General features: G+C 42.4%; 1 protein-coding gene across 1 annotated transcript in view; it reads left to right on the plus strand.

The window, feature by feature from the left end:
- The window catches only part of LOC308582165 (myosin-1B), a 91,335-nt gene that overhangs the window by 46 nt on the left and 77,681 nt on the right, over positions 1-13,608 (plus strand). Inside the window, exons 2-18 of the mRNA XM_081185051.1 lie at positions 198-245; positions 4,300-4,525; positions 4,621-4,764; positions 4,855-5,011; positions 5,808-5,835; positions 5,934-6,051; positions 6,143-6,235; positions 7,443-7,506; positions 7,617-7,715; positions 7,827-7,930; positions 8,752-8,890; positions 9,340-9,458; positions 9,631-9,780; positions 10,482-10,652; positions 11,770-12,076; positions 12,196-12,281; positions 13,117-13,204. Of these exons, the coding sequence (XP_081041177.1) occupies positions 4,322-4,525; positions 4,621-4,764; positions 4,855-5,011; positions 5,808-5,835; positions 5,934-6,051; positions 6,143-6,235; positions 7,443-7,506; positions 7,617-7,715; positions 7,827-7,930; positions 8,752-8,890; positions 9,340-9,458; positions 9,631-9,780; positions 10,482-10,652; positions 11,770-12,076; positions 12,196-12,281; positions 13,117-13,204 (2,071 nt within the window). The 5' untranslated portion in view covers positions 198-245; positions 4,300-4,321. The remainder of the gene's footprint in view (positions 1-197; positions 246-4,299; positions 4,526-4,620; positions 4,765-4,854; positions 5,012-5,807; positions 5,836-5,933; positions 6,052-6,142; positions 6,236-7,442; positions 7,507-7,616; positions 7,716-7,826; positions 7,931-8,751; positions 8,891-9,339; positions 9,459-9,630; positions 9,781-10,481; positions 10,653-11,769; positions 12,077-12,195; positions 12,282-13,116; positions 13,205-13,608) is intronic.

Genomic DNA, 13,608 nt, shown 5'->3' on the forward strand with positions numbered 1-13,608 from the left:
TCCGGAGGGGAGGGGGTAGCACCCCTGAATTCCACTCATGCCAGGCCATTCCTTATGCCTTTGCCATTAGCTCAGGAGAATTGACTATGTCAAATGGGATTTCAGATATGCTCCTTTGCTTCCAGTCAGTAATTCATTGTTGGAAGACTCTTTGAAAAGTCACCAGTAAGAAGAGATTTGCACTTTTTGTTTTGCAGTACTGGCCAGTGCTGAGCCTGAGCATTATTCATTTCGTATACCAGGAGGTAAGACTCTGATTGTACCCATTCCTGGGGGAGGGGGAAGAGGTTCAAAGAAAGTCTTCTTTTGGATCTGAGCTGAGAATACAGGTGCAGTGCCCCTTGCTAATTATGTACCGCATGAAATATTTCATGGGTATTGTGTTCAGATTTTATTGCACAGTGTCCATGTTAACTGATCATGCAGTTCTGGCATATGAGGCATTACTAGCAAGTGCTCCTCCCCTCTAAGCACAAGCTAGAAGTTCCAGCTTTTAATTGCTGTGGGTTATCTGTGAGAGGTCTAGTACTGTGGCCCTACCTTATTTATGTACCCCTATGATCTTATAGTTTATAATTATTGTGTTTTATTTCTGACTATTGGTGGAATAAAGGATATTGATTGATTGAGCTTTTAATTGCCCTCTGTGACATTATCTGATACTTCCAGAGGAAATCTAATTGCAAAATGGGCAACCATCAAAGTGGGCAACAAGTTGGCATCCAGGACAAAGTGAATTCTCTAATGAATACCACTCTTTGGCAATGTGTACTGGAGTAGACTAGCAGCAATAACACTGTGTTTGACTGTTCCTTTATTTCAGGTTTAGTTTTGAGAAATGATAGTGAAAATCATGTCTTGCCTTCTCATTTATTTACATTATTAGTTAATATTATAACATTGGCATGTCTTAACAAATTGAACTAAAATTTTCTAACTGGGACTACTTGAGAGCTGCTTTATGATGTATATATTTAATTCCCCAATAGCAGAATCCAAGCGGAAAGGAAAGTAATGTCTAGGGCTGAGCATGAACTTCCATCAGAATACAAAGGTTAGGATTTCTGATCCACAACCAAGAGTATACTCATCAATCAACAAGATAAGGGAGGAAAATGGAAGTTAACAGGGAGGGTGGCAGCTTAGTGTTTTGTATGAAAAGGTCCATGGTTCAATCCATGGCATCTTCAGGTAGGGCTGGGAGAGATAACTGTTTCAAATCCTGGAAAGCTGCTGTCTGTTGGTAAATGTAAAACTGAACTTGATGCACCAATGGTTGGGCTCCGTATGAGGCAGCTTCCTGGGTTACTGTGATGACTGGAGGCTAATTACATGGAAGCAAGCAAGGTGGAAGGGACGTGGGTGGCGCTGTGGGTTAAACCACAGAGCCTAGGACTTGCTGATCAGAAGGTCGGTGGTTCGAATCCCCGCGATGGGGTGAGCTCCCGTTGCTCGGTCCCTGCTCCTGCCAACCTAGCAGTTTGAAAGCACGTCAAAGTGCAAGTAGATAAATAGGTACCGCTCCAGTGGGAAGGTAAATGGCGTTTTTGTGTGCTGCTCTGGTTCGCCAGAAGCGGCTTAGTCATGGTGGCCACAAGACCCGGAAGCTGTACACCGGCTCCCTCGGCCAATAAAGTGAGATGAGCGCCGCAACCCCAGAGTCGGTCACGACTGGACCTAATGGTCAGGGGTCCCTTTACCTTTTTTAAGCAAGCTGGAGCTAGAAGCCAAAGAAACATATTCAGCTAGAGGCATGAGGATAGAACAGCTTAAAACTAGAGCAAGAAATTCAGAGGGGAAACAAATTCAGTATGTTCCTAAAATCCAGTTTGTCTTGCAAGCTTTCACATTCATTTTCTAGCTGCTTGAAAGTATTGGTGCAATCATGAAAAGAAATAAAACAGAGCCATTCACGACTGAGTTGAGGTGCTGTGCCAGAGTCGGATTGGACACTAGCACCGCTCAGCGGGTGCAGTGACCCCTTCTGCTCACCAAATGTGTGGGCAGGTGGCAGTCAGCAGGAGGCCCTGAAATGGTGCTTTCTGTGGGCTGGCAAGTGGGAGGGCCTAAGGTGGCATGGGATCCATTGGATCCCATACCAGACCCACTGCTGGCAAGTGCCCGCCCTCTGTCCCCCAGAGGGCCCAATACCTACACAAGCTCCACAAATGAGAGGTCATAAAAGGATGCTGACAAGATGTTGTGCCTCCCCCTGCCACTGAAGGGTAAATTCAGGGAATATTGGCTAACATTTTGATGCCAACAGGGTTGTGTAGACACAACAACAACAACAACAACAACAACAAAGTATGTTCATAAATGAGAAACAGTGATGCCGCAATAAACATCCACTTGGAATCACCCTTAATTATCACATTTTGGCTCTAATTCTGTTGGCATTCAACCACCTGAGTTCTGTATTAGAGGGAACAAGTGGGACTTGCAAACAAAATATTACTGTAATTTCTCTTTTAGAATGACCACTCCACCTTAGGCTTCTAGCCAGCCACTTACTCCCAGCAGGGCATTTCACTCTTCCTCCTCCCCAACCAGTTTTCTGTTCCCCTTAACAACTGACACTTAACATTCTCACTGGCTTCTTTTGGAACTTTTTGCCTCCTTAGGTTTTTCAAAAAGCTCCCCTGCCCCACTTCTGCAAATGTTGATGTTCAACCAAGCATGCTCCTACCACCTTGTTTCCAGTGGCCATCTTTGTCACTAGTCCTGTTGGCACTCACCACCTGAGCTTGCTACCGGACTGCTGTGATGATGATGAAGTTCTGTGGAGTACCATGACACAAAACTTTCTGCAGATTGTGCCAAGGTGCCCTGATCACTTCAATACAGATCCTTCACAGATGTTGGCTGCCCCATTAATTTTGATAGATCGACCAATCTATAAATTTGTTCATTTCTTTGCTTGAAGGAGTGGGAAAACTTAATGTTTGTTCTGGTTTTACAACTTCTTAGCTTTGATGGATTGGCATGATCAATTTGGGGAATTTAAATAATGTGACTGTGGTCACCTAGTAGAGCACTCAGATATAGCAGGGCCAGGGTGAGAGAGTGCTAGAGTCCTGTCTAGTCAAGTTGCATGAGATCAGTTCCAATCTGTTATCTCCAAGGATGTGGACAGGCTGCTTGGATGAGTGAAACCAACCACCTGTCTCCTTGATCCTTGCCAATCCTAGCTCATAAAAGTGAGCTGGGAACGGCTGGGTGCTGGGCTCCATGGGGTGGTGAATACCTCCCTCTGTGAGGTAGTCTTTCTAGACTGGCTTAAAGAAGCAGTTATTAAGATTGAAGTTGAATCCCGGCAGGACAGAAGTACTGTACTGTTTTGGGGGGACAGAGGGTGGGCAGGTGTGGGGGACTCCTTGGTCTTGAATGGGGTAACTGTGCCCCTGAAAGACCAAGTGTGCAGCCTGGGAGTCATTTTGGATCCATAGTTGTCCATCGAGGTGCAGGTCAATTCTGTGTCCAGGGCAGCTGTCTACCAGCTCCACCTGGTACAATGGCTGACACCCTACCTGCCCACAGACTGTCTCGCCAGAGTGATGCATGCTCTGTTTTCTCCCACTTGGACTATCGCAATGTACTCTACATGGGGCTACCTTTGAAGTTGACTCAGAAACTACAACTAATCCAGAATGTGGCAGCTAGACTGGTGACCGGGAGTGGCCTCCGGGACCATATAACACCAGTCCTAAAGGACCTTCATTGGCTCCCATTGTGTTTCCGAGCAAAATTCAAAGTGTTGGTGTTGACCTTTAAAGCGCTAAACAGCCTTGGCCCAATATACCTGAAGGAGTGTTTCCACCCCCATCACTCAGCTCAGACACTGAGGTCCTCCTCTGAGGGTCTTCTGCTGGTTCCCTCACTGCAAGAAGCAAAGTCACAGGGAACAAGCTGGAGGGCCTTCTCGGTAGTAGTGCCCTCCCTGTGGAACACCCTCCTTTTAGATGTCAAGGATATAAAGAACCATACAACTTTTAGAAGACATCTGAAGGCAGCCCTGTTTCGGGAAGTTTTTTGTTTGATTTTTTTAATGTTTTAATATATTCTGTAAGACACCCAGAGTGGCGGGGGAAACTAATCATCATCATCATCATCATCATCATCACCACCACCACCACCACCACACCATAATTTCAAATATATTGAAATACTTAGAATCCATGTGCCTCCTCAACAATTTCCTCTACTTCTAAGTCATACCAATATTAGAAATGCAAAAGAATATATAAAGTGGCATTACACAGCTGCAATTCTCATGTGGGCTGTCATTCTCTGTCACAGTGTTCTCTGCTAAGCTGCAGCCATGTCTTCGGACTCAGAAATGGCAGCCTTCGGGCCAGCTGCCCCTTTTCTCCGAAAGTCAGAAAAGGAGAGAATTGAGGCTCAAAACAAGCCATTTGATGCCAAAACATCAGTTTTTGTGGTGGATCCTAAGATCTCCTTTGCAAAAGGTGTTGTCCAGAGCAAGGAGGCAGGGAAAGTCACAGTCAAGAAAGAAGGTGGAGACGTGAGTAGAGAAACACCAACTGACATTGAAAAATTAGGAATATATTTGTCCTATTCTTTATGCTCTTTGTTGAATGGTCTCTTGTTTCCTTGCAGACTGTGACAGTTAAGGATGACCAAGTCTTTCCTATGAATCCTCCCAAATTTGATAAAATTGAGGACATGGCCATGATGACCCACCTCCATGAACCTGCTGTGCTGTATAACCTCAAAGAGCGTTATGCAGCCTGGATGATCTATGTGAGAACAGTTTAACATTTACCATTGACTTCACAATACAGATTATTATTCCACAGAGAATCAGATTTACTATCCATCTTTTCTTTACAGACCTATTCAGGTCTCTTCTGTGTCACTGTCAATCCCTACAAGTGGCTGCCAGTGTACAACCCAGAAGTGGTAAATGCCTACAGAGGCAAAAAGCGTCAAGAGGCCCCTCCTCACATCTTCTCCATCTCTGACAATGCCTATCAGTTCATGTTAACTGGTAAGTAGGTCAACCTACCTCAAAGTGATTACAAAGTGACAGTTCCCGAGACTGAGTCAACAGCTTTTCCAGAAAGTCTCATGCACGATGCGGTTGCAGCTAAGAATTATTTCTGTAGCCATTAAAGCTCAAACGAAGGAAACCTCAACTCAACTGTCCTCTAAAACACCAAAACCTAATAGCACTGTGCCAACATTTCAGGGCATTCTTCTTTATTGCTTTGTTAACTCTTCATGAGCTTATATGTAGTTTTAGAACTATTTAATAGTTCAGCATTTTCTATAGCAGCTTGCAGTTGGAAGTAAAATGCACAAGAGACATCAGGATTATAGTGAAGAGCAGTAAGATGTGAATTTATGGCATGCATACTGAAATAAGTGTTGGTTATGAATAATAACTGATAACAAGTCAGGTTGTTTTCATTCTTAATGGATGTATGGGACTTTAAAATGAAAAGAAATATTAGAAAGGGACCATCCAGATTCTGAACAATCATAGCCTAAAATTATCAGGCTACCCTAGTGTATTTTAAATGAATATTCCTTATTTCAATAATTGGGCTCATCCACATTTCCACTTATCCTGTGTGTCTGAGCAGTTTCCCCCTTGCCCCATTCCTTTCCCAGGGAAAACCTACTCTTTAGTGCTAAATCAGAGCAAATATTAATCCGGAGAAAACCTGAACAGCTGTTTGCTTCAATTGAGGGCTAAAGCATGGTTTTCCCTGGAGGAAAGCAGCGGGACAAGAGGAGATGTGGATAAGCTAAGTTACACTGTTGTTTCTTGATTTTCCTAGATCGTGAGAACCAGTCCATTCTAATCACGTAAGTATGCTTATGATGAGTATGATTCTAGTCAAAGCAAGCTTTGTGTGCAAAGCACTGTTTGACAAAGTGGTCTTTCCTTCTGTTTTTGTTGACAGTGGAGAATCTGGTGCTGGAAAGACTGTGAACACAAAACGTGTCATCCAATATTTTGCAACAATTGCTGCAGCTACTGACAAGAAGAAGGAAGAACCACAGCAAGCAAGCAAGCTAAAGGTGAGTTGTATATCTAAGAGGAAGCTAACCTTTCATTTTTGTTAACTGCTGTAGTTATAAAATACATAACTTTGCAATAACACTTTTTCAGGGAACACTAGAAGATCAAATTATCAGTGCCAACCCTTTGCTGGAGGCTTTTGGGAATGCCAAGACTGTGAGGAATGACAACTCTTCCCGTTTTGTAAGTCTTGCGTTCAGAAGTACCGTACTTTTTGGCCCATAGGGCGCACCTAGTTTTTTTGGGGGGAAATAAAGGGAAAAAAATTATCTCCCCCCCAGGCACGGGGCTGGGGCGGGGGAAGCCCGAGCTTCCCCCGACCCCAGCCCCCAGAACAGGCAGCTGTCCACAAGCCGTGGGAGAGCTGCGCGAAGCCTGAAGCCTGGGGGGGGGGGCTGAGCTCAGTGTGCCCCCAGGCTTCGGGGTGCAGGCAGCTCTCCAAAAGCCATGGGAGAGCTGCGTGACTTCACGCAGCCCTCCCACGGCTTGCAGAGAGCTGCGCGAAGCCCGAAGCCTGGGGGGGCGCTGAGTTCAGTGCACCCCCACGCTTTGGGGTGCAGGCAGCTCTCCACAAGCCGTGGGAGAGCTGTGCGACTTCGCACAGCTCTCCCACGGCTTGCGGAAAGCTTCCTGAAGCCTGGAGAGTGAGAGGGGTCGGTGCGCACCGACCCCTCTCGCTCTCCAGGCTTCAGCGAAAGCCTGCATTCGCCCCATAGGACGCACACACATTTCCTCTTCATTTTTGGAGGGGGAAAAGTGCGTCCTATAGGGTGAAAAATACGGTATGTTTAAGAGTGTACCAGTGAGACAATTTCATTAATTAGTTTTGTGATATTTTTCCTAGCATTGGTTGAAAAGAATCAGGGCCAATGTAATGCAAGAAATAAAGTGTTAGATTTGGGCATGAGTTACCCAGCCACAAAGATCACATTAATTGCTTTAGCACTATATTTCTTCATGCTAATTCTGTCTTACACAATTATTGTGATAATAATAAATGGATTAAGAATAGTAAAGCCCTATCTAATGATAGCTAAAGACAGAAACAAAGAAATAGATTTGTTTGAGTGGGTTTTACTCTGCGTATGACATATCATTGGGTAAGTCCCCATATGTCTGCAAGATATAATAATAATAATAATAATAATAACTACTATTAAAAACACAATGAAAAGGAAGAACCAAAAGACCTTTGGTTTACAAGACATTGTACATATAAGACATTTATGGTTCTTCCTTTTCATTATGCTTTCTTAGTAGTGGCTGGTGTACACCATTTTTGTCCCGTCAGAAATGTATAAAATCAATAAAATGGCACTGTGCAGATAACGAAACACATGCAAAACATGGTTTAAATGTGTTGTAATTAAAATGCCATTTCCCTCCATAGGGTAAATTCATCAGAATTCACTTTGGTGCTACAGGAAAACTGGCTTCTGCAGACATTGAGACATGTAAGGAACTTTGCTAGACCATCACACAGTCTCCTTCTTTCCTTCCTTCATCTTCTTTTCCTTCTTTCCCTCCCTGACTTTTACTTAATTACCCTTAATTGTGTTGTCAGATCTCCTGGAGAAGTCCAGGGTTACATTCCAGCTGAAAGCTGAAAGAAGCTACCACATCTTTTATCAGATCATGTCCAACAAGAAGCCAGAACTAATTGGTAAGAGGCATTTGTTATAGTGGCTGCTGCTGCTGTTGCTAAAATCTTGTGTTGATGCTTGATTATTCAATGGATGAAAATAAATCTGTATCTTTGCTTCTCCTTATTCAGAGATGCTTCTGATTACTACCAACCCATATGACTTTCACTTTGTGAGTCAGGGTGAGATCAGTGTTGCCAGTATCAATGATCAAGAAGAGCTGATGGCAACTGATGTAAGTAACTTGTAGATTGGAATATATGAAATTTGATCAGATCAGTTTTGGGCTGAATTTATTCAGCAGAAATTAGATTTCTTGGGGTGATGAACCCTTGCTACAATTTATTTGGGGGAGGGAAGCATTCTAGAAATGCTGGGGGTCAGGAGTCTTGCTAGAAATGGGAATGACAGCAGCCTCCCCTCTCCCAATTTCTCCATTAAACATAGTCTTGTTGCCTTGAGTAGTATCAGTGGCTTGCCTTTTTTTGGTCAGAATGCACCCTTGGAACAATGTCATGATGTGTGTGTGTGTGTGCGTGTGTGTGTGTGGTGTGTGTACGTGCGCACATGTCAATGTAGGCCAGCAGAGGCGGCAGTAGTGGCATCCTTCCCACATACCCTTGAATTTGCCACACGTGGCAACAGCTTTCCTTGACGCTTCCTCCCAAAATGTGCCTTGGAAAAATGGTACATCACGCTTTAGTGTTGTTTGCAGAGCATTCTCTCTCTCTCTCTCTCTCTCTCTCTCTCTCTCTCTCTCTCTCTCTCTGCGTGTGTGTGTGTGTGCGTGTGTGTGTGTGTGTGAGAGAGAGAGAAATAATAGGCCCCTCATGGCCAGTGAGGCAGACCACAAATACCTCACCAACAGAATGCCCCAGAACAACACTACACCATGACATGTTGTTCCAAGTGGGGCAATGTGAGATGAAACACAGGCCTCTAATTGCCAAAAAGGGTCACTCAGATTCTTTACCTCCTTATGGAGCAGCAAATTTGAAAGGCCAGTTGCAGTCAATATTATATCAGACAGAATTTTGACTTTGATTTGGTTGATAGGAAGCCATTGACATCCTGGGTTTCACTGCTGAGGAAAAGACAGCCATTTACAAGCTAACTGGAGCTGTAATGCACTATGGGAACATGAAGTTCAAGCAGAAGCAACGTGAGGAGCAGGCTGAGCCAGATGGCACTGAAGGTATTTGGAAGACATGTGGCAGGATACTGAGATTTTCCAGAAAGAAGGGGCTTGCTCTATAGAAATTTGTATTAAAAATCCAAAACAAATTATATTATTATTGTTTATTAAATTTATATATTGCCCTTCATTCAAATTCACAGGACGGTTAATAATAATAATAATAATAATAATAATAATAATAATAATAATAATCTTTAAAAGGCCATAGGTAGTTTAATCAGCCAAAGGTCAAATGATTAACAGCAAGCGATTGAGGTGAATGCTCATTGTTATATAGCCATCCCATAAACAAATAAGAACAAATGCTCAACGAAGACCAGGCACAATCTAACCACCACATAAACTTTGTGCAAGCAAATCAGGATGAATGCTGAATACGTAGGTTGTCTGGAGAAGCCCATAATTTGTATTCCAGTGCTGATAATCTCTCTCATGTCTATGCTTAGTTGCTGACAAGGCTGCCTACCTCATGAACCTCAATTCAGCAGATCTGCTGAAAGCTTTGTGCTACCCCCGAGTCAAGGTCGGCAATGAATATGTCACCAAAGGCCAAACTGTCCAGCAGGTAAATGCCACATTAGCCAAAATGCATGGTTTGACTTAACTATCTATGATTCACTGCCTTGATAAGAGGTGAATCACATATCATTATATCTACCATTGATTTCACTAATGATTAAATCAAACATATTTATCTGCTATCAATAGTAACTCCTGCTGTTATCTTGTCTTCTTAGGTGTACAACAATGTAGGTGCTCTTGCAAAAGCAGTCTATGAAAAGATGTTCTTGTGGATGGTCATTCGTATCAACCAGCAGCTGGATACCAAGCAAGCGAGACAATACTTCATTGGTGTGCTGGACATTGCAGGCTTTGAGATTTTTGATGTAAGGAAATAGGGAGAAATTAAAAAATAATAATTGTAAAGTGTTAGGATATTTCCGTTCCACCTTAAAAGGGAGCAGGCTTTGTGAGTCACATTTCCTGTTCACAGGTTTTATGTTTCCTATTGCTTTCGTTTTCTCTCTGTGTCTGACAACCTTGCCATTCTGGTCTGTTTCAAACCCTCAACCATCATGGACTGTGAGACTGGCAAGAGGACATGCAAAATGTCCTCTTTGCCTTTCCTGATGACACAGACACTCCTCTTGAAGGAAATCTCAAGAGAGAAACAGTGTTTTGTATCGGCCAGTTCAAAACTGTATTACATACTGAAGTGTGACTCTGGCAGCTGAAACATTTCAACTGATACAAGTTGCTATTCATTGAAAACATGCAGCATTTTCCTATACTGTACTATAAAATGTGTAATTAATTGTAATTAATCTCAAAGAAAAGGCACATCTAAACTGATGCCTTCAAAGTGTTTCAGCATGCAGCACAATACTAGAAGCCACATACCATGCAGGAACTGAAACACTCAGAGGATTGAACTGAACCATACAAATGCAAAGACTAAATGAGGCTGAGAAAAAGAACCCATACAAGTCTAGTTCTGTGGGCAAATGCCTGCAGGAGAGGAAAGAAAAGTGTCAAGCTGCTGTAGGGCTGTTTCATGTTACTGAAAATGTTTCTTGTTTTTCTGTAGTACAACAGCCTGGAGCAGCTGTGCATCAATTTCACTAATGAGAAACTGCAACAGTTTTTCAACCATCACATGTTTGTGCTGGAGCAAGAGGAGTACAAGAAAGAAGGAATTGAATGGGAGTTCATTGACTTTGGAATGGATCTGGCTGCCTGCATTGAACTCATTGAGAAGGTAACTTTCGCAGTGTGAATACTTGGTATGCTCTGAAAAGTTGTAGTTACATGGGAGAACATGCATGCAATTTGCATTCCTTTCTTAAGTGCACCCCAGCAGAGGGGTTGGTTGCAGGAAACTCCAGTGTATTGAACACTGTACCATGAGAGGAAGTGGGTTGGGTGTGGCAGGTGATTGAATCCTGTCCAAAGAATCGTATACTAAATCTTCACAGTTCTATACTCTGGGGGCCTTTCATGCATTCTTGTTTCATGCAATAATCATGCAATCGTAACTCAATTTATTGAACAGGATGTAGATACAGTGTCAGTTTAGTAGCATTTGGTTGCATTGAATCAAATTTCTCCACAGTTGTGTAAGAAAAAATGATTTTTCTAGACCAGCCTATTTATTTCTATAGCATCAAGTGTGTCCATGGCATTTCAAAGAACAGGCCTGGCAGCCCTACTCTAGGGAGTTTACAATCTAAAAGCAGACACAAGGGAAACAACAGAAGGTGGGGAAGGGAAATGGAGACAGGTGCAAGCAGAGAAAGACTATATTACTGTTACTCATACTTTAGCTTTTTAACGGTATGGCATTGTCAACAGAGGCTTGTTCTAAAGCAGGTGTGGGGAACCTGTGGCCCTTCTGATGTTGCTGGACTCCCGCTGTCATCAACCCCAGCCAGTATGGCCAAAGGTCAGAGATGATGGGAGGTGTAGTCTAAGAGCATCTGGAGGGCAATAGGTTGCCCTTCCCTGTTCCAAAGGTTTCATGGGCCTGATAGCAATGGGCCAGAAATACTCAGGTGGCTTCTTTCATAGGGAATATTGTTCAAGAATAAATAGTAATAGGGTATACACTCTCTCATAGTAGATATTTGCTGAGATTATCCAGCAGGATATATTATGGAACATGTCTATCCATATGTACCTTTTCGGTTGTAACAATTGGTTGATCTGCATCTGGTGTAAACCTGTATTCCAGGTTTTAATGGGACTTGTGCTTGCATATTTGAACTCAGCTCCTTCTCAACTTCTCTGCTCCAACAGAAAATTCTTCATGCTTTCCCAAAGGCAAGTGTTTCCAAAAGCTGACTAAGCAATCTCTTTATTATTGTTATTCCTTCCAGCCAATGGGCATTTTCTCCATCCTGGAAGAGGAGTGCATGTTTCCTAAGGCAACTGACACTTCTTTCAAGAACAAGCTCTATGACCAGCATCTTGGAAAATCTGCTAACTTCCAGAAACCTAAGCCTGTCAAAGGCAAGGCTGAAGCCCACTTTGCCCTGGTGCACTATGCCGGCACGGTGGACTACAATATCACTGGCTGGCTGGAAAAGAACAAAGACCCTTTGAATGATACGGTGGTGGGTCTGTATCAGAAATCATCCATGAAGACTCTAGCTTTCCTGTTTGCTGATCGTCCTGTAGATGCCGGTAATGGCTTTATAATCAACCCTCTGACTAATGTATATATAAAGAAACATTTATTCTAATATAAAAGTATTATTCAATAAATCTAAGGTCATTTTAATATTTTTTCATGTTAATTTTAGATGGTGGCGGCGGCGGCGGCAGTGGTGGCAAGAAAGCTGCTAAGAAGAAGGGGTCTTCCTTCCAGACTGTGTCTGCTCTTTTCAGGGTATAGTATAATCTTTATAACTCTTTTCAGTGTGTGAATTTAAAAGTGCTTTATGAAATGCCTGTATTTGTCAGTATTTGTGTACCAAACCATTTTGGATCTTCTGAGAGATATGCTGAATCTAACTGAATTCATGGAATAGTCTTCTTTTCAAAAAATATCACCACAGATTTAAAATACATGCCCACATCCTTCCACATAATTCAAATATGAACAGAGTACAGTATGTAAAATATCCTTGACTGCTCTAAGTCTCTAAAAAGAGGGGATCAGTATTGAATACAAAGGCAAATAAATCTTTATTGAAATGCTTCATGTGTTACTTTGCCTAAACGATGTGTCTGCATGCTGCTGTGATATTTATTAAAGGAAGAAATATGGAATGTGGCCCTCCAGGTGTTGCTGGACTAAAACTTCCATCATCCCTGAGCACTAGCCATACTGGTGGGGATGATGGAAACTGGGAGTTCAACAACATTTGGAAATTTACAGGTTCCCTACCAGGGGGACTAAGGATTAATTCCAAAGAAGCAGTATACACTTAAGGGAGCTCCTCTCTTAAACAGCATACATATAGTACTTTATTTAATGGTATGCTCCTAATGTCAAAGAGATAAGCTGCTATTAAACCTGAACAGCAACTTGTTTAACAGCCCAAACATCAAAAGCAAGCATTGACAGTGGATATTAGGAGCTTGAAACAACCTGATTTTTTTTTAATCTCTGTTACATTTGATGGTGCTTCCCCACCCCTATTTGCATGCACTTGTCTCCTCTGCATGCAAACATCCCTTCTTTGGACTTTTGCACAAAATATCTGCTTCTGGTCCTACAGGAGAACTTAAACAAACTGATGTCCAATCTGAGAAGCACTCATCCCCACTTTGTGCGCTGCATTATTCCCAATGAAACAAAAACACCTGGTAAGGCATACAAATAAACAAATAAAGCAGATGTTACTGTATTTTTAGCAACCAACTATCACACAATTTCAGTGGGAAAAGCCCATTTAGTTTCATATTAAGCATTAATCCAAGTCTTGCACAACATGCAAACTTTGAGAAAAGTATAATGCAAAGCAACACAATGGATCAGTTTGGTTTTCACTTGGCATGCACGGCAAAAGGAAAACTGCTAGCGAGACATTTCACAAGTACGCCATTAAATTTTCATTTCATTAAAATTTGATTGCTTTTTCAAAGCCTGTTCTGATCATGGTCTAATTTGTCATGTTTGGATTTCCTTCTGAATTTTAAAAGTAATAGTAGAATATGTTTAGCTTGTAGTTCTAAATACATTCTCCTCTCCATGAAAAATGTGTAAAGTT

This window comes from Podarcis bocagei (assembly GCF_964188305.1).
Source record: "Podarcis bocagei genome assembly, chromosome: 2".
Classification (NCBI taxonomy): domain Eukaryota; kingdom Metazoa; phylum Chordata; class Lepidosauria; order Squamata; family Lacertidae; genus Podarcis; species Podarcis bocagei.